At 43.5% G+C, this 18716-nt stretch overlaps 2 protein-coding genes across 4 annotated transcripts in view; one reads left to right on the top strand and one right to left on the bottom strand.

The window, feature by feature from the left end:
* Positions 1 to 5342: 5342 nt before the first annotated feature.
* LOC104391657 (transmembrane protein 14C-like) lies at positions 5343 to 10119 on the top strand. Its single transcript, XM_010000985.1, has 4 exons — positions 5343 to 5418; positions 7680 to 7781; positions 9757 to 9841; positions 10062 to 10119. Exons 1-4 carry the CDS (start codon positions 5343 to 5345, stop codon positions 10117 to 10119), a joined length of 321 nt encoding a protein of 106 aa, XP_009999287.1.
* Positions 10120 to 14457: 4338 nt separating this feature from the next.
* MAK (male germ cell-associated kinase) overlaps positions 14458 to 18716 on the bottom strand; it is a 25038-nt gene continuing 20779 nt past the window's right edge. The window contains exons 12-13 of one of the 3 annotated variants that reach the window (XM_010000926.1): positions 18342 to 18470; positions 14458 to 14626 (exon numbers count right to left, since the gene is read on the bottom strand). In XM_010000926.1, coding sequence (XP_009999228.1) covers positions 14472 to 14626; positions 18342 to 18470 — 284 coding nt within the window. In that variant the 3' untranslated portion in view covers positions 14458 to 14471. The remainder of the gene's footprint in view (positions 14627 to 18341; positions 18471 to 18716) is intronic. The other 2 variants (XM_010000925.1, XM_010000927.1) reach the window with 2 other exon arrangements.

The following is an 18716-nucleotide window of genomic DNA, read 5'->3' on the forward strand; positions in this document are numbered from 1 at the left end:
TTAGCACCCTCAGGCCAAAGCACAAGAGATTCAAAGAGACACCAAGGCAAAGCTCCTGTTGCAGCTGGAGGAGCTTTGCTTTTTTTCCATTTTTAATGGGATGTTTTCCAGCCCTAACTTTTATCTCGCTACACTATCATTGCTATCTTTTTCTATAAGAAAATAAACAGTCACGCATCCCTGGCACTTCTCATGTCTAAATTACTAGTGTGCACATTTGTTAAGTAAAAAGCTAATGAGTCACAGTCAGAAAGATCTTGAAAGCCAGAACACAACTGCTGGCTATACATACTGACACCATTTTGCCAAAGATGCTGATATTTACTTCAGAGAACAGACAGGAAAGTACCAAAAATTGAATAAAGAGGCTGCACTTCCCAGGTCTTACCTGTTCTTTAAACACCTGTTGGGACAGGGCTTGTAAGAGAAAACAGCATCTTTTACTAGATCAATGAGTGTGGTTAGAAAAATCAGATAGATTTTCAGCCACAGGAGCCCTTCTCCATGTCTGAAAAATGGGGGCCTACTTATTTGTCTTAACTTGGCCAGGTAACTGGAAAAAAACCCTAAACAACAAACCTCTCCATGTGCAGATTTTGAGTCACTAGTATCCTTCGATCATCATATGTAAGGACATGGTGGGAGGGATGGATAATAGGGGAAGAAGGCTGCAAAATAAATATTTTAATCACTGAAAGAGCAGGAATTGAGCTTTGGCAATAAATCAGTAATTCTGTGACATATTCTAATATGGCATGAACCTTCTTCCCAAGTTTACCTCCTTCCTTTCATCTTAATATAATGGTTAATGCACATACTTAACTTTGGGGTTCACTTCATCGTAGCCCTGTTTTACTCCCCAACAGCAGCCACTAGAGGGAGGCCATCAAATATCTGAACAGATTTTCCCTTCCTAGTCTGCATAACCCTTTAAAGCAGCCCAGGTGTGCCACAGACTTGCACTGCAAACAGAAGGTAAAAGTGACAGGTCTCAGTCATTATGTCCTGAAAAAAATCAAAGCAAGGAAACAAAATGAGGAATGCTTCTTCCTCTAGCTATGTTGTTGTATTTACATGGCATTTTAGCAGCAGTGATGAGCGGCCTGGTGAGCAACAAGGAGGTGGTGTAAATTGGGATGAGTGAATCTAAGGAGAGTGGGTGCAGCTCTCCTGTCTCTCTTCTGAACAAGCGAAGATGGGTCAAAGAGCACCCCTTGAATAACACCGTTTTTTTCATCAATTTTATTAAACCAGTGCTAATTTCAGGGGCTTTTAGAAAACTTGAGTGCAACCTGCAGCAGTTCAGAAACGACAACACATCATATTCAGACATCCTGAAGCATAACTTGTAACCCCCAGGGAAGGGTCTGAACAGGCAGGATCTGCTTCCATCAGCTTGTTCTGCATTTATAGCTGCCAACACATAATAATGCAGATCCCTGCAGAAAAGGCACCGAGACTTTATTTCCAGGGCAGAACTTTGGTGGAAATCCTGTTCAGGTTTTTGGGGAGGTGAGAAGAGTAGGGGTCTGCTCATTTTCTGCTGTGGTGGCAGCTGAAGAGAGAAGTACCTCAGAGAGTCATTCTTTTAACAAGGGAGTTACAGAATGTCCAACTTGAGAGGTCTGGAACCAACTGCCCCCTTTGTTTTATTAAGCTGAATATTCCTCAAGATTGAAATTTCCCCAAAAAAATAAAGGCATTAGCTGGGGGGCTGGACTAGATGATCTTTCGAGGTCCCTTCCAACTCCTAGGATTCTGTGAGTCTGTGATTATCACCATTTTATGTGAATATTTAAAGTAGCACATAGAACAAACAGGATTATATATTGTAGTACAGACTCCATGGGCAAATGGCAAAATATCACCCAACAGCAGAAGCAATGAGCGTGGCAGTTTGAAACAATGGATATTAAAGCATGTTGTACTCTGACCTGAATAAATATAGGTATTTTAAGACTAGGTTATATTACCTGTTTGAGTAAAAAAAATAAAATAAATCACAGATTTCTGTCCAGCTGTGATTTAGTAGGTTATTTTGTTTGTTTGTTTGTTTTTCATAAATGCTATTCTAGGTTATAATTTTCTGCAAGTGAATGAATATGTTTTCATTGTGTGGCTGTTTTTTTGAATGCAACACCTGCCTAGTAAATCTTGCTAGCTGATAGCTGGTGGCTGCCAGCAGAAGTTTCAAGGTGGTATGGTGGTGGTTTGCTATGTGAACATGAAGGCTCACTTGTGGGAATGATAAACTGGCTGCTGTGTGAATGTAATTTTTGGAAGGGGCACCTGAAGAGGCTGGAAATAGGCACTAGAAATAGGTCCAGAAATAGGCACTCAAGGCAAAACAATGGCATCCAGTAAGCTAAACCTTACTACCAGACGTGATTGGGTATGTCAAACCAAAAGCAAAGGTCCTGCTTTAAACAAAGGAGCCAGCCTGCTTTTGATCAGCAAGTCATTGCAGATAGTCATTAGCACTATATTGGCTGGATGCTTCAGGCTCCACTGCAAACACTTCATACCTAAACCACAAATATTTCCAGTGCATCTAATGGCACAAAAATGCAAGTCACATTGTCCCCACAAAAGACAGCAAGCTTCAGCAAATATGATCTATAGTCTTAGTCTTTGCCATGCACCCACTATTAAGATGTCTTAAGAGGATATATGGAGCTCAGAGCAAAGCAGACCAGAACATTTGAAATAGGAGGTTAATTGAAAAGACACAGAAAATTTCAGGACAAAAGTAGGGAGAAGGAAAACAAAGGTGGGAAAAGGAAAACACAGCACATGAGAGAATTAATTGAGAATGTGAATCAGGTAGCTGATAAGGTACCTAGGATATAAATACTGTTTTAGTAAGTATCATTCCTTCAGTGTAAATCTTCTTCTCCAGATAACCTGGGGCAAACTGCTGGTTTGCCATATATCTCATAAAACCTCAATAGGTGGCCCTTTTTTGGTTTATTTGCTTAGTGAAAGCCTGACAACCATATTAACATTCTTTCGGTCAAAATATGTTTGTGCTGGTCTCTTAACAATTCATACACAACAGAACAAAGGTCTGGCCTGCACACCTCTTCTTCAGAGTCTGTTATGGAAGCAAGTTTAGAGTTAAGTTCATTGCCTTGTAAAGGGATCGGTCTGGAAGTTTGCAGCATGCAAGCTTCAGATTTCTGATTTATTTTTTTTTTTCCTTGCAAATATGTCTGGGCCCAAGGACAGCTACCATCAGCAGTGCTGCTGGGGAAAGAAAACCCCACAAAGCAGAAATCCTGATCAATAGGTCATTTGTATTGTTCTACAGGCAGGCCTTGAAACTTGTCAAGATCAGTCAACTTTTGCGCACACATTAATGAACAAGCTCTTCCAGGCAGAAGGTAATTTGCTCCTTGAATCAGGTGAACCTCATGATACTTTCCTTTCTGGAAAGTATACAGGAAAGATCTTATCACAAGCACAAACCTCACTGCTCAGTTCTTAAAGTGTGGCTGGGAAGGAAGGAGGCAGAGATTGGCTGGGAAGTTTGCAAGGACATAATGAAGCTTGAGTCACATGGAATCACAGGCCAGTTGAGGTTGGAAGGGACCTCTGGAGGGCACTGAGGCCAACCTGCCTTTCTCAAAGCAGGGTCAGTTTACTCAGTTGTGTCCAGCTGGGTTTTGAGTATCTCCACACAGAGGCTCCATAACTTCCCCGAGTGCCTCTTTCAGTGTTTGGCCATTTTCACAGTGAAAATTATTTTATTTAAGTTTAAATGGAATTTCCTGTATTTCCACTTGTGTCCACTACCCCTCGTCCTATTAATCGATACCACTGAGAAGACCTGGGTTCTGTCTTCTTTGTTCTTCTCCATCAGATTTATGCATATTGGTAAGACACTTCTGAACCTCCTCTCCTCCAGGCTAACCAGTCCCAGCTCTCTCAACCACTTCTTATATGAAAGATGCTCCAAGCTGTTGATGATCTTCACAGCCCTTTGCTGAACCTGCTTCAGTGTGTCATATCTGCCTTTCACCAGTGGGCCTAGAACTGGATCCAGGACTCCAGCTGTGTCATCATACAGCAGAGGGGAAGGATCACCTCCCTCACCCTGCCTAACGCAGCCCAGGGTACCATCTCTTTGCTGCTTGGGCATGTTGCTGGCTCACAGGCAACTTCTTGTGACACCCTGAAATGCCCAAGGCCTTTCCCACAAACCTGCTCTCCAGCCAGCCAGTCCCAGGCACCTCTGCAGCCCCAGACCAGGAGAGCTGCACCCTCCCTCACGAGCTGTGACTGCGTTCAGTGCAGTGTCAGGGTGGCTTCTCCATGTGATGCCAGGAATTGTGTTAAGAGACCAGCACATCATCACCATCACCCAGCACATGCACGTTGTGCTCAGCAGCTGCAGGGGAATCCACTGAGGCCAACCTGCCTTTCTCAAAGCAGGGTCAGTTTACTCAGTTGTGTCCAGCTGGGTTTTGAGTATCTCCACACACGGAGGCTCCATAACTTCCCCGAGTGCCTCTTTCAGTGTTTGGCCATTTTCACAGTGAAAATTATTTTATTTAAGTTTAAATGGAATTTCCTGTATTTCCACTTGTGTCCACTACCCCTCGTCCTATTAATCGATACCACTGAGAAGACCTGGGTTCTGTCTTCTTTGTTCTTCTCCATCAGATTTATGCATATTGGTAAGACACTTCTGAACCTCCTCTCCTCCAGGCTAACCAGTCCCAGCTCTCTCAACCACTTCTTATATGAAAGATGCTCCAAGCTGTTGATGATCTTCACAGCCCTTTGCTGAACCTGCTTCAGTGTGTCATATCTGCCTTTCACCAGTGGGCCTAGAACTGGATCCAGGACTCCAGCTGTGTCATCATACAGCAGAGGGGAAGGATCACCTCCCTCACCCTGCCTAACGCAGCCCAGGGTACCATCTCTTTGCTGCTTGGGCATGTTGCTGGCTCACAGGCAACTTCTTGTGACACCCTGAAATGCCCAAGGCCTTTCCCACAAACCTGCTCTCCAGCCAGCCAGTCCCAGGCACCTCTGCAGCCCCAGACCAGGAGAGCTGCACCCTCCCTCACGAGCTGTGACTGCGTTCAGTGCAGTGTCAGGGTGGCTTCTCCATGTGATGCCAGGAATTGTGTTAAGAGACCAGCACATCATCACCATCACCCAGCACATGCACGTTGTGCTCAGCAGCTGCAGGGGAATCCAGGTGCTTTCTTTTGGCATCTGTATGTGGCTTACATGGCAAGGTTATTGTAACTAGGGCTGCAGTGGTGGCATCCGTGAGAAGACAGCAAGAGCTGTGGATATGTCAGACAGAGACAGCTCCATCTGTCTCTAAGATGGCCCCACCACTGGCCAAAGCTGAGCCCATCTGTGACCCTGGTGGTGCCTCTGTGATAACGTATTTTAAAAAGGGTAAAAACACCGTGCAGCAGCAGCAATGGTGAGAAAAGCATGAGAAAACGTGAGAGAAAATCCCTGCAGGCATCCAGGTCAGGGCAGAAGGCAGGGAGGAATTCTGCAGGCATTGGAGCAGGTTCCCCTGCAGTCCCTGGAGAAGGCCACGGCAAAGCAGGCTGTCCCCATGCAGCTCATGGAGGACCACAGGGGAGCAGATACCCACCTACAGCCCGCGGAGGACCCCATCCCACAGCAGGTGGATGCCTGAAGGAGGCTGCAGCCCATGGAGAGAAACCCAACCTGGAGCAGGTTTGCTGGCAGGACCTGTGGGGGACCCAGGCTGGAGCAGCCTGTCCATGCAGGGCTGCTCCCTGTGGAAGGGATGAGCAGGCTGTCCATGCAGGGCTGCTCCCTGTGGAAGGGATGAGCAGGCTGTCCATGCAGGGCTGCTCCCCATGGAAGGGATGAGCAGGCTGTCCATGCAGGGCTGCTCCCCATGGAAGGGATGAGCAGGCTGTCCATGCAGGGCTGCTCCCCATGGAAGGGATGAGCAGGCTGTCCATGCAGGGCTGCTCCCCATGGAAGGGATGAGCAGGCTGTCCATGCAGGGCTGCTCCCCATGGAAGGGATGAGCAGGCTGTCCATGCAGGGCTGCTCCCCATGGAAGGGATGAGCAGGCTGTCCATGCAGGGCTGCTCCCCATGGAAGGGATGAGCAGGCTGTCCATGCAGGGCTGCTCCCCATGGAAGGGATGAGCAGGCTGTCCATGCAGGGCTGCTCCCCATGGAAGGGATGAGCAGCCCGTCCATGCAGGGCTTCTCCCTGTGGAAGGGATGAGCAGGCTGTCCATGCAGGGCTGCTCCCCATGGAAGGGATGAGCAGGCTGTCCATGCAGGGCTGCTCCCCATGGAAGGGATGAGCAGGCTGTCCATGCAGGGCTGCTCCCCATGGAAGGGATGAGCAGGCTGTCCATGCAGGGCTGCTCCCCATGGAAGGGATGAGCAGGCTGTCCATGCAGGGCTGCTCCCCATGGAAGGGATGAGCAGGCTGTCCATGCAGGGCTGCTCCCCATGGAAGGGATGAGCAGGCTGTCCATGCAGGGCTGCTCCCCATGGAAGGGATGAGCAGGCTGTCCATGCAGGGCTGCTCCCCATGGAAGGGATGAGCAGGCTGTCCATGCAGGGCTGCTCCCCATGGAAGGGATGAGCAGGCTGTCCATGCAGGGCTGCTCCCCATGGAAGGGATGAGCAGGCTGTCCATGCAGGGCTGCTCCCCATGGAAGGGATGAGCAGGCTGTCCATGCAGGGCTGCTCCCCATGGAAGGGATGAGCAGGCTGTCCATGCAGGGCTGCTCCCCATGGAAGGGATGAGCAGGCTGTCCATGCAGGGCTGCTCCCCATGGAAGGGATGAGCAGGCTGTCCATGCAGGGCTGCTCCCCATGGAAGGGATGAGCAGGCTGTCCATGCAGGGCTGCTCCCCATGGAAGGGATGAGCAGGCTGTCCATGCAGGGCTGCTCCCCATGGAAGGGATGAGCAGGCTGTCCATGCAGGGCTGCTCCCCATGGAAGGGATGAGCAGGCTGTCCATGCAGGGCTGCTCCCCATGGAAGGGATGAGCAGGCTGTCCATGCAGGGCTGCTCCCCATGGAAGGGATGAGCAGGCTGTCCATGCAGGGCTGCTCCCCATGGAAGGGATGAGCAGGCTGTCCATGCAGGGCTGCTCCCCATGGAAGGGATGAGCAGGCTGTCCATGCAGGGCTGCTCCCCATGGAAGGGATGAGCAGGCTGTCCATGCAGGGCTGCTCCCCATGGAAGGGATGAGCAGGCTGTCCATGCAGGGCTGCTCCCCATGGAAGGGATGAGCAGGCTGTCCATGCAGGGCTGCTCCCCATGGAAGGGATGAGCAGGCTGTCCATGCAGGGCTGCTCCCCATGGAAGGGATGAGCAGGCTGTCCATGCAGGGCTGCTCCCCATGGAAGGGATGAGCAGGCTGTCCATGCAGGGCTGCTCCCCATGGAAGGGATGAGCAGGCTGTCCATGCAGGGCTGCTCCCCATGGAAGGGATGAGCAGGCTGTCCATGCAGGGCTGGAGGTTGTGTCTCCTTCTCTGGAGACATTCAAACCCCACCTGGATGCGCTCGTGTGTGATGTGCTCTGGGTGACCCTGCTCTGGCAGGGGGGTTGGACTGGGGGGTCTTTCCAGGTCCCTTCGAACCCCTGTGGCTCTGTCTTTATACCGTTCTTTCACCGAACGCTTTGTTTTTGATTTATTTAAGGCAGCGTCCCTTCCCTGGCTGCTGGTCTCCTCTTTGGCGGCTTAGCAGGACTAGGCGCTTACCAGCAGTCCAAAGATCCCAGGAACGTGTGGCTTTCCCTCGGTAAGTTTGTTGGACACCCACCTACTAAGCATTCCTGGTAGCAGTGGGTAGAGTAACCTTTTTTTTTTTTCTAGCGTGTTTCAGCTGATCTGTTCTCCCCTTTTTTTAAATGACAATGTTCTAAGTGCTGGCAGGGCCTCCTGCCCGTAGCCAGGAGGTGTTTGTGTAAAGAGCAGGGTGCCTGCTTCTGAGACCTGTGTTGTCCTTCTGAAAGCCAGAGTGGGTGAGAAATACCCATCTCCTCTGCCAGATTAAACACCGTGCTAAACTAATGGAGGGGCACGTGTGGAAAACGTTTGGTTGCGATGCAGCGTTTTTAGCCGACGGCCACGGAATCTGCATTTTAGTAATAGTGACAGCAGTGTGAAAAGCAGTATGTGGCTTGACTGGTTTGCACGGGCGTCTCAGAGAAAGAGCAGTGTGTGTTTTAATGCATCACATACTGTGGAAGAAACAGTCTGAAGTGTATAAAATAAAGGAGGGAACAGACTGTTCTCCCTGCTTGTGGTAGATGGGACCGGAATAGGGCTTAGCTTACTGTTAAACCCTTCAGGTGAAGGAGAAGGATAAAATGACAGTGAAAAGTATTATGAAGCACTGGATGAGATCAGGAGAACCTCAGGCACTTCTGTCACTTCAGGACTTTATTATCTGGTTAGACCAGTACCTGTCAGGAGTTGATCTTGCCTTTGGGCACTAGGTTGGCCTAGATGAGCTTTTGAGGTTTCTTCTAGTTCTGTAGCTATGTCATAGTATTATTAGTGTTGTGATATTCTAGCATTGTAGTGATGCAGGACTTTTTAAAACCAATAGGACTTGATAATATAATGTGCTGAAAGGCTTTATGAAGCCCCTGGTAGATACTGCAGAGGGCCAAACTGCCTTGTCAGTAAGGAATCGAATGGAAAACAGCTCAATGTGAAGCAAGGTTTCCATTTGTGAACTGTCTCCTCCACTCTGGCATGCGGTGGGAATGACTGTGCATCTCCAGCATGAGGTTTTTGCCAGTGTCATGACAGAAAGATGAGCAGCTTCTGTATATCCTCTGATGTGGTGCTTTCAAGTGAACCTGCTGAAAGCAGTGTTGTGTCCCAGTCTAGTACAACTCTTCATTCATCCATTCCCCCTCAGCCCTGCTGCTATGTGCAGTTGTGGCTCCTGCTGAGTATTGGGCTGGTGACAGAACATCACGGGTAGAAATCCAGAAAAAGAACCTTGACACAGTTTCTTCAGAATATCTTTTGCCCTGTCTGATGCAAACAAACTTGAAGCTTTGGAGAGAGGTATACAACACCTCTACTGCATTTCTTTTTCAAAGAAACAACACCCCTGTAACTGCTATGTGAATACAGATGAGATTTTCCCCACATTTAGAGATTAAATAATTTGAAGTAATGTTTAAAATGTTTGAGACTCTTTCAGTTTTGATTTCTTAGATTGCTTGTTGTTTGCTAATTCAGATTTTCAAAGGGGGTGCTTTTATTTCTAGATGTAGTATTCAGTGTCACCTTCCAGTTCAGAACATCACGGAGAAATGGGAACTGTAATAATATTTGCCTCCCACATAGTGAACTTCATCACCATCCCAGCTTTCTGGCAGTTTTGAGTCTATCTGTATTCAAAGAAATAATCATTGTTCTGCAAGTTAGGAGAAACTGAAGGAGAGTCAGTGATCTTCCGAGAGGAATGGAGGATGTGGGAGGTTAGACAGTGGTCTCAACCCTGATGAGATCTGCTTGTTTCTAATGAGCAGTGGAACATGTTTATCAAAGCTGCTGAAAACCTTGCAGCAACTCAAATGTTTAACAAAAAGAAGTATAATGTTTGGATATGGGATATGCTTCCTTGTGGAGAGGCAGGCATTTCTGTCTATAGACATAGGGCTGTTTGGTTGGCGCTGCTAAATGTCAAAGCTTTGCAGTGCTGTGCTGGTATTTCTATTTCAAATGTTTCTGACTGTGCTTCTTTTCAACAGTGGCATCTGGAACCTTGTCTGCTGTTATGGGGATGAGATTTTACAACTCTAGAAAAGCAATGCCTGGGATAGTTGCTGGTGCCAGGTAGTTACTTGACTTTTGATCTTGTTTGTATTTTTGAATAAGCATTTTATTTATCTGTGGATGATGTTGTTTTAAAATGTTACGTGCTGAGTTCTGTGAAAAACTTCTGTTGGAGTTCTGCTAAATGAAATCATATCAAATGTTTTTTCTTCCCTCCTGTTCTATATGAGATTTTTCCCTCTGCTCTTTTCTTTTTTGTAACAAGTATTCTGTTCAACAGTTTACTGATGGTTGGACGGCTTGGATTGCAGATGATGGAAAAGCCTCTTAAGCCATAAGTCACTTGAAGAGATGTGATTGAGAAGCCTGAAAATGCAACTGCATAAGTGTGCTGTACAAAAGTGGAAACAGCACTGCTATCTGTGCATTGTATTTTTCATACCTTAACGCATATGGATTGTGCTTTTAAAGGACCGATGTTGAGAGCCCTTGTTATGTCTTCCCAAGTGGTATTTGTCTTAATGTTTTCTGCACTGCAAAGCAATAAAATAGGAACATAGAATTAGTTTAGCTTCTAGCCCTGCAACTTCCTAGGCAAGGACCTCTTGGCACTTGCATACAGACAGTTGGAGGATTGAAGCTTAAATGTACATCTGGATTTGTCATTCTAAAATAATCTGTATCTCTAAAATAAAGGGAGAGGAGTTGCCAATTTGTCACTGGTAATTAATAACATAATTAACAAGCTTATTATGTTACCAGTCCCCTTCCACTTCCCTGCCAGTTTATCCAGTCATGAGGTTTGTCAGTCAGGGACTTTGCTCTCCCAGCACTGTGCATTAGAACCTGGTCCCACAAAGCACAATAATGGAGCAGGTTGCTGTAATGCAAACAATGCAAACCTGTAACTTGCAATTATTTCTAAGCAGAGGTGACCAGCTGAATGTCATTTGTTTCACTTTTACAGATTATTATTCATAAATAAAAATTGTGCTTTGTTAGACAATGCTGCATTGTAGCCATAGTTTGCATTTCATGAGAGTTAAAATGTTATTCTAAATAAACCAACAAATTATTACTGCAAACTTTTGCATGCTGCCCAACTTTTTTTTTTTTTTCTTCAGTCATTCATCTGGATGGATACTGTTTGGTGCCTTTCCTGCAGGGTGTCTGCATGTATTTGTGAATGTGAACTGCAAAAATGATCTCTCTTCCCTTCCCTGAATCTAGTGACTTGTAAATAGAAAAATTCCATTAACTAGGAGGAAGTGTAGAGAACAAAAGCACACAGACCATATATGCAGACAAGTGTTACATGAAAATATATATTTTTTTTTTTCCTTTTCCTGAGAGGAATAATCTAGTTCAGGTTTGAAAAGTGCTCCATGAAACTTTATTTGAAGACTGGCTCTGCTGATCTTTGTCCTCAGGTGATTCCCTTAATGCCTGAAACAGTTTTAAATATAAACCTGCCATGCAGAAGTAATCCTGGGAGCTACACATGGATGCTAATGTATCCCTTTTCTGATCTAACTTAACGTCCCTTTCTGCACAGGTCCTGAGCTTTGATTTCCTCAGCCTTCCTTGGGTGTCTGATACCAGGAGAGATGGAAGCAGTGGGTTTGATCTGTTAGATTACCAAGACTGGAGTTGCTCTGAGTTCTCTGTCAGATTAGTACCTTAGCAGGAAGGTAACATATTGCACTCTCCCTTCCAACCAAAACAAATCAGTGATTCTATCACTGCAGCTGCAGAGGAAAGGGTGATGAGCCCTGCTTCTCACAGCCCTGTTGCCAGCAGCCTGGTCCTAGGCCACACAACTTGGGTTAGAGCTGGCTTGTGCACAGGCAGTGAGAGCACTTAGGGTGGGGAACTGTACTCCGGGCCCCTTCCTAGAGCCCTTATTCATCAGCCTGCAGAGTTCAGCTTCAGGTGCTCACCTGCATTTACTTTTTCCTCTTATCTCCCTGTAGGAAAAAAGGGAAACAAGGGATGTGCAAGACAGCAGACAGCTTTTTTATTAATCACTGGTTTAAGTGCCTAATCTGAGGTTGTGGACCCAGTGTTGGTGTGCAAGTGTCCGAATGTCTTTGCTCTAGCTTGAAAAGGTCAATAAGCCAGACATCAGCATTGAAGACACGTGTCTTTAAGCTACTGTGTGGATTATTTGCCTCTTTGTATTGCTTTTGAAGAAGTTATCTTCTGTGGAAGTAAGGTGCAAACAAATGCATCTCCTGCAATAAACTGAAAACAGCCATGATTGTAATTGCCAATTGTATAATGCTGCTCTCAAATTTGGGCTGCAATTGTCCTTTACTGGATTAAAGACAATAGCAAGCAGGGAATTGGGCTGATAATCTTTTAAACTCTTAGACCAAAGTGTTAAGCCATGCTGCAGTTTCATGAGCTTTGGAAAGCAGTAGCTTGAATGGAAATGGAGAGCTGCTAGTAGAACTCTTGTTTCCACTTTTCATGTTCAGGAGAAACAGCAGGGATCTAGACAAAGGGGGGAGCAAAAACCAGGAGCCTTATGTACTTGGAACCTCACCAGCATATATTGACTTTCTTAAGCATTAGATGGCATTTCTGCACTAACAGTTCCATGTGTATCAATGAATCAGAGTTAAAATGACTGTATGAAGCCTGTCAGCCTCTTACTACTCTTTTTTCCTGCTGTCTACAAGAATAATTTTTTAACACCTGGCATGCTCTGATTGTGGACAAGTAAAGGCTGTTAAAGTTACGTCAGATCAGTTTCAGTGTTCATTAACATATGGTAAGGAAAGCATGTTTCTTCCAGATGTATTTAGAGCCATAAATAGCACCTCCTTGCTTTTATGCTCTCGGTGTCTTATGGACATATGAGCTATGGACACATTATTAGTTAACTCCTTGACCAGACTGTGATTTTAACTAAGTCACTGACATCTTGTACTAGAAATGAGCGACTGATTTATCTTGGTTTTTTAAATTATAAAACTAGTGCATTTATGCCTGTTACAAAAAGTCTGAGGTTGTCCTTCATTGCCATAGCCAGTTACAGATACATTATATAGATAAATTAAGATTGTTTAAATAGTATAGGGACATCTGTTATTACTAAGGGAATGACAAATACTTAAGCCTAGACCAATGGTAATTGAATAAAATCTCTAGTGCATTACTAATTAGATATGCCTAACCCTACATAGCTCCTCAAGTGTTTAAGTAGCATTTGCTTTATGTGCAATTTTCGTAACAAAATACTTGACTTTTTGGTACAACTATTTTAAATTAAATTGATTTCCAGTAAGTTAACGTAAGCAATATATTGTGGCACACTAGGTTGACAACAGGAATTAAAATTTTTATATGCAGTTATAAAAGCTATACAAAGACTTTTTTTTTACAACACTTAAAGTAATCATTAAGAGCTTTACATCTTTTAAGAACGTACAAATTTTGTAATTTAAAAAGGCATGTTTAATATAACTACTAAGTCTAAAGCATCTAGTCTAAATGCAGTTGTTAACAGAATTAGCTGAGCTCAACATCCTAAAAACCAGTTATTGTACATTGCGAGGTTGGGATATTACTATAAAACTTAACATATATGTCAGGGAAAGTACTGAATGAACATATAAACATTGAGGTATTCCGTTATTAAAGTTTGTATGTGTTTTCAGGTAACTAAGTTGGCCTTAAAGATCTAAACCAGAAAGCAGCATCTCTGAAGAACAGCCCAATATTCTTTCTCACATACCTCATTAACCTTCTGTAGTTTAGTCTGGTCATCCAATAAAGACATGTAGAAACAGGAGTTTACTGATAACTTGTGCCTTTTTGGCCAGTTCATCCTTGAAATGACTGACAGACTGCAGTGATTCAGGCTCCTTAAAATGTCACTGTGACACACCCTTAAGACAGATACCCACAGATCTTTGACCAAAAATGGCCATAAGTTAATTATAAGAGTATAATCTAATTTTTAGGCTTCACCACAGCTTGGTGAGGTAAGTCTAGCATTCAGTACTTGTTTAGCTATTTTCCAATATTGCCGTATCATTCTATGACCATATATGGACCAAGTTTTCTTGTGTAGTATTTATCAGTGGACCGCTTAAGTCATACTACAGGCAGTTAAGTTTTCACTGCTATTACAAATATTTGCACATTACAGACCCAAAGTAACTCTTAGGTACAAGTGAGTTTGGAAGGCCTTGGATATGAACGTGGTGTTCTTCACCAAGCCTGACCTGTGCTTTCACTCTCATCTTTCTGGTAAGAAACCAGGCTAATACCTGAAAGCCTGGTGCTACTTGCTTTGCTTTAGCCCTGCTTCTAGCTGCTTTTGTACATAAAAGCAAGTCTATGCCACTAATGGACATTGAATTGGGCAAACAACTATAAAGTTGTTTCAAGACTACGAGGACAGGAGATCCATCTATAGAAAATTAACAAGTGAAATCTAATTCTCAGTAGTTTTGGCAATATGTGTTATACAATACTTCAGTATATCCTACTTTATAGCCTACGTACAGTGATTTACATTGTATTATATTTTTTTCCATGGGTAATGGAACACAAGGTCTTTTTTTTCTTCTTTACTATTGCATAGTCTTACAAAAAGTTGGAGCAAACAGGCATGTCAGGTTTCCAGTGCAGGAGAACTGAACACAGCTCACATAATATCTATACAGGATGGCATTTTCTATCTGTTTCCACCATATTTGGCCACCCAGTCTGTTCTTCCATGTACTGGCTGACTTGTTGGTGAGCGAGTTAAAATAGTCATGTTTTTTGCTGCTGAATTGAAAGTTGGACCTGGTAACTGAGCACGAGCAGCTTTGGTTTTCCAGGAATAATCTGAAAGGAACAAGAACTCAGAATTAATTATGACTCAAAAGGTATTTAGCTTTTTTACAGATAAAAGACTGAGAGCTTAAAGACGACTTGTGGTACTCAAGGATGCTAACACAGCAGGATGCTTTGGTCCCTCATATGCTCGTTATGCTTGTTTTCAGATAAGGTTAATGTTTCCTATAGTTTGTGTATCTTATTAGTAATTCTTATCTACTGGCTACAACAATCCCTTGAGAAAACACTGAGGCTGAAATTCAGTGGAAAATCTGATATGTATGTCTACAACTCACAATCTCCTATTACAAAACTGCTACAGACTGGAAGTGTTCTTTCCTCTATGCCAAATATTTGAAAAAACATACAACATTGCTAAACTTAAAACCCAAACAGCCTAGGTGGAAGGACAGCTTCTGGCAACCCTCTTGTTCTTTTTGAGATTTTATGCCTTTTATTCCCCTCTTAGCTGAGAATTCCTGGTGTACCTAGTGGTGAGTCCTCTTCATCTCTGTTTCTCATTTCTCTACTAATTTTGTAGGATCTTTGGGTTTTATTTATCCTTTATATTGGCCTCCATCTGGCCTCAGGCAGTGGGAGTAGTGCACTACTGTACTGCCAGCCTTCCTACTCAGATTTTCCCTTTTTGCATTTCAGATAGTCACTATTCCTCAGGCATCATGCTATCAAAGTAATTGCCCCACTGCAGGGGCTGCCTGCTCATGTGTATCCAGCAAGTCAAGGGAGATTCTCCTCCCCCTCTACTCTGCCTTTGTAAGACCACATCTGGAGTATTGTGTCCAGTTCTGGGCTCCCCAGTTCAAGAGGGACAGGGATTTACTTGAGAGAGTCCAACAGAGGCTACAAGGATTATTACGGGACTGGAGCACCTGCCTTATGAGGAAAGGGTGAGAGACCTGGGGCTGTTTAGTCTGTAGAAGAGACCTTATTAGTGTCTATAAATATCTAAGGGGTGAGTGTCAGGAAGAAGGGGCCAGTCTCTTTTCAGTGGTGCCCTGAGACAGGACAAGGGGAAATGGCACCAAGTTACAACACAGTAAGTTCCACCTCAACATGAGGAAAAACTTCTTTACTGTGAGGGTGACAGAGCACTGGACCAGGCTGCCCAGAGAGGTTGTGGAGTCTCCTCTGGACTGTCTGGATGCATTCCTGTGTGATCTGCCCTAGTTCATCACCAATTCTGCCATCTTCCTGTGCTTTTAATCTCTTTGGGACCTCTCATATATAAGAAGAAATCCTATCAGGATTTCTATATAAAGAAATATTTATACTTCTGCTATACCTTACCATTGTTTCCTTAGCATTCCTAAAGTATGTCATGCCCCTTCCTTTCCTACATTTGTAGTTTAGTCTTCTTTTATTAGGTATTACTGATGCTGATGTTTTTTTTGTTGGGTGTTTTGTTGGTTTTGTTTTGTTTTAAATCAAATACTTTTTTTTGGGGGGTGGCTATCTACATATAATTCCTTTTCTTATGGAAAACCACCTAATTTTGGTGCTATTTTTAAAGAGTGGATTGAACCCATTAAGGAACAGGTGAGGATCAAGACATTTAAAAAGGAGGAATGATGTCAAGGAACTAAAACTGGGGATCAGGTCTCCACCTCTTTGAAAACTAATACTGTTCCTTTTTATTGTAGGCTGGCATTCCCTGTCATTCATCAGCAAGTACAATTACAACATACCCTCTCTTGGCAATGAAGGTCACTTTTCTCAGGTCTTGGCATTACATTTTCCTCAGAGAAACTGATACTTTATACTCCATTAAATTATTTAAATTATGGCATTAAAAACGTAACAAATGAAGAGAGCAAACATAATTGAGAGCATCACTTATTTCAGTTTGGATAATACAAAGCAAAGGCTCACAAAAAATGTTAATGTTATTGACAGATAGATAGGAGATAAAACCTGCCGTTTTCTTCATCTTTATCTCTCTTTCCATGCAAGTCTGCAGAGTTTAGGCTGAGTATGCGGGGTTTAAGCAATAGGATTCTTGCTCTTCTCCAGGACATGGAAGAGTCTCTCAACTGACCTCTTTTTGCCTTTCTGACTTTCACTACACATTTTCCATTTCTAATTACAGATTAATAGTGAATTTAGTTCCCTTTGGATCACCATAACTAATTCCTTTTCGTTCTCACTATTCACAGCAGTCTAGAGATTGTTGATTTTGTCCTCCTGTGCACTTCTTGATCCAGACACTGACAAATCGGAACTCTTGCTGTTGTGTTGTAGTGGTGAGTTGATAAGATAATGAAGAGCAGCTCCAGCCTTCCCTGATGGGCTTCTGAACAGCTCAGACTCAGAATGTGCATACATCTAAGTGTGTTTTATATATGCATGCCATCTCCTTCCTTCCCTCCCTCTCTCCTCAGAAGTCACGTGCAAGTTCCTAACAGGAACAGATAACTCAAAAGAGCAAGAGAGGAAGACAAGACCATATCAGATTGGTCGCCATAGGCCCTTTAGTTAAAAAATTTATTATTAGTTAGGTCCTTGCTATTTCCTCTGAAGTAACTATAGAAGTGTGCTGTTGGGTTTGGATAATGGCTCTAAATCTTCACTTACAAACCAGTTTCTCCTGCATCCCGAGCACTTCTGTTTTATCTTCTCAGAAACTTACCAACAAAGAAGGTTCTCAGAATGTCATTCCTACTGTAGAGAATCCAAGTTGACATTTACATTCAGAACAGATTTCACATTGTGTTTATCTGACAAAGGGAGCATATTATAATGTACTTGTTCATGTAATGTACACCTACATGATTAGTGTATCATGACTTTAAGAACTGGTTATTTGCATTATCTTGTTTGGCTTTTATCTCCTGTAAGATATCACCATTCAGAGTTTCACTACACAAAGCACTCTGGTCGTATTTCATGGGTGCAAGAGCAGCGTCATCTCTGTGTCCACAGACTTACAGAGTCAATACAGTGAGATGAAGACACAGTGAAAATCTTCCTTACATGACCACTGCAGAAACAACAGGCCAACTAGATAGCGCCAGTACATAAGACAGCAAATACTTTACTGCTTGTACCACATCTGTGACATGATTTACTGTGAATTTACTAAGTGACCTGATTAATGTCTTTGCCTTTTTTGAAATTGTTAAAGCCACTGTAAACATGGATCAATTCAATTGCATTAAGTGACATGAAACTTACTAAGGCTCAAACAAGACAGCCCCAAGCTACATGAGTGTCACTGTCAAGAAAATTCCTCCAAATCCACTCAAATGTAAGGCTTTTTAAAAAACCTGAATTTCTTGTTTTTGCATGCTTACTAGTTGGTGACTGTACCAATTCCTAGTAGCTACATAAATCATGGGTTTATATTTGTGTCCAGTCTACATGACCATTTACTGTAGACTTGTGGAGCTACATATTTTTACAATTCTGCTTAGCCCTTTACCACTGATGAACAGTAGTTTAGTAAATGGTCCAAACCTTCTACAATTACACAGGGTTTACACCTTTGTTTTCTTTTTTACCTAACAAATAATAATAGTTTCTGTAGCTATCAGGACTGCTCTAGACACCAACATTCAATTAATTTATCTTAACAGCAATATATGCTTAAGAATTTTATTTACAAAAAGTGAAGAAAACCTTACTAAGGGCTAATAAATCTTTTAGGAAGCATGGGAAATGAACATTTCTTTGTCTCAGATATGTATGGCAAAAGGATGCTTCTTACCTGATACAGGTACACCAAGAGGAGCTAGCTGTATCCGTTGTCCAGCTGATCCAGATTCTTTTTTATGAAAGGAAGGGATATATACTCCCGATGAGTTGTAAGCAGCACCACTTATAAAGCCAGGATTTCCTGTTGACATTACAGAGTTTTAGGATGTTCTGTAGCATTCATAAAACTCTGCCTACTTTTTATAGTCACTTTAAAATATATTAGCAGTATCAGAGTATCAGAGCATGACTGTTCTTTAAAAACTCCCCAGTGCTTGTCTGTTGAAAAAAACTATATATTAATTCTTGGCATTGTATAGTTGTTGGACCATGTACAGCATCTAAGAGACTTGCTAAGTTGCATATCCAGTAAATCTGACTGGCAGTT

This window comes from Chaetura pelagica, unplaced genomic scaffold (assembly GCF_000747805.2).
Source record: "Chaetura pelagica isolate M959 unplaced genomic scaffold, ChaPel_1.0 scaffold104, whole genome shotgun sequence".
Classification (NCBI taxonomy): domain Eukaryota; kingdom Metazoa; phylum Chordata; class Aves; order Apodiformes; family Apodidae; genus Chaetura; species Chaetura pelagica.

Bases quoted from the DNA above. Each gene is read 5' to 3' on its own strand.
- LOC104391657 (XM_010000985.1), top strand. From the start codon at position 5,343: ATGGCCCCACCACTGGCCAAAGCTGAGCCCATCTGTGACCCTGGTGGT. The intron at 7,782-9,756 runs GTAAGTTTGTTG...TCTTTTCAACAG, and splicing joins GAACGTGTGGCTTTCCCTCG to TGGCATCTGGAACCTTGTCT. The intron at 9,842-10,061 runs GTAGTTACTTGA...TCTGTTCAACAG, and splicing joins GGGATAGTTGCTGGTGCCAG to TTTACTGATGGTTGGACGGC.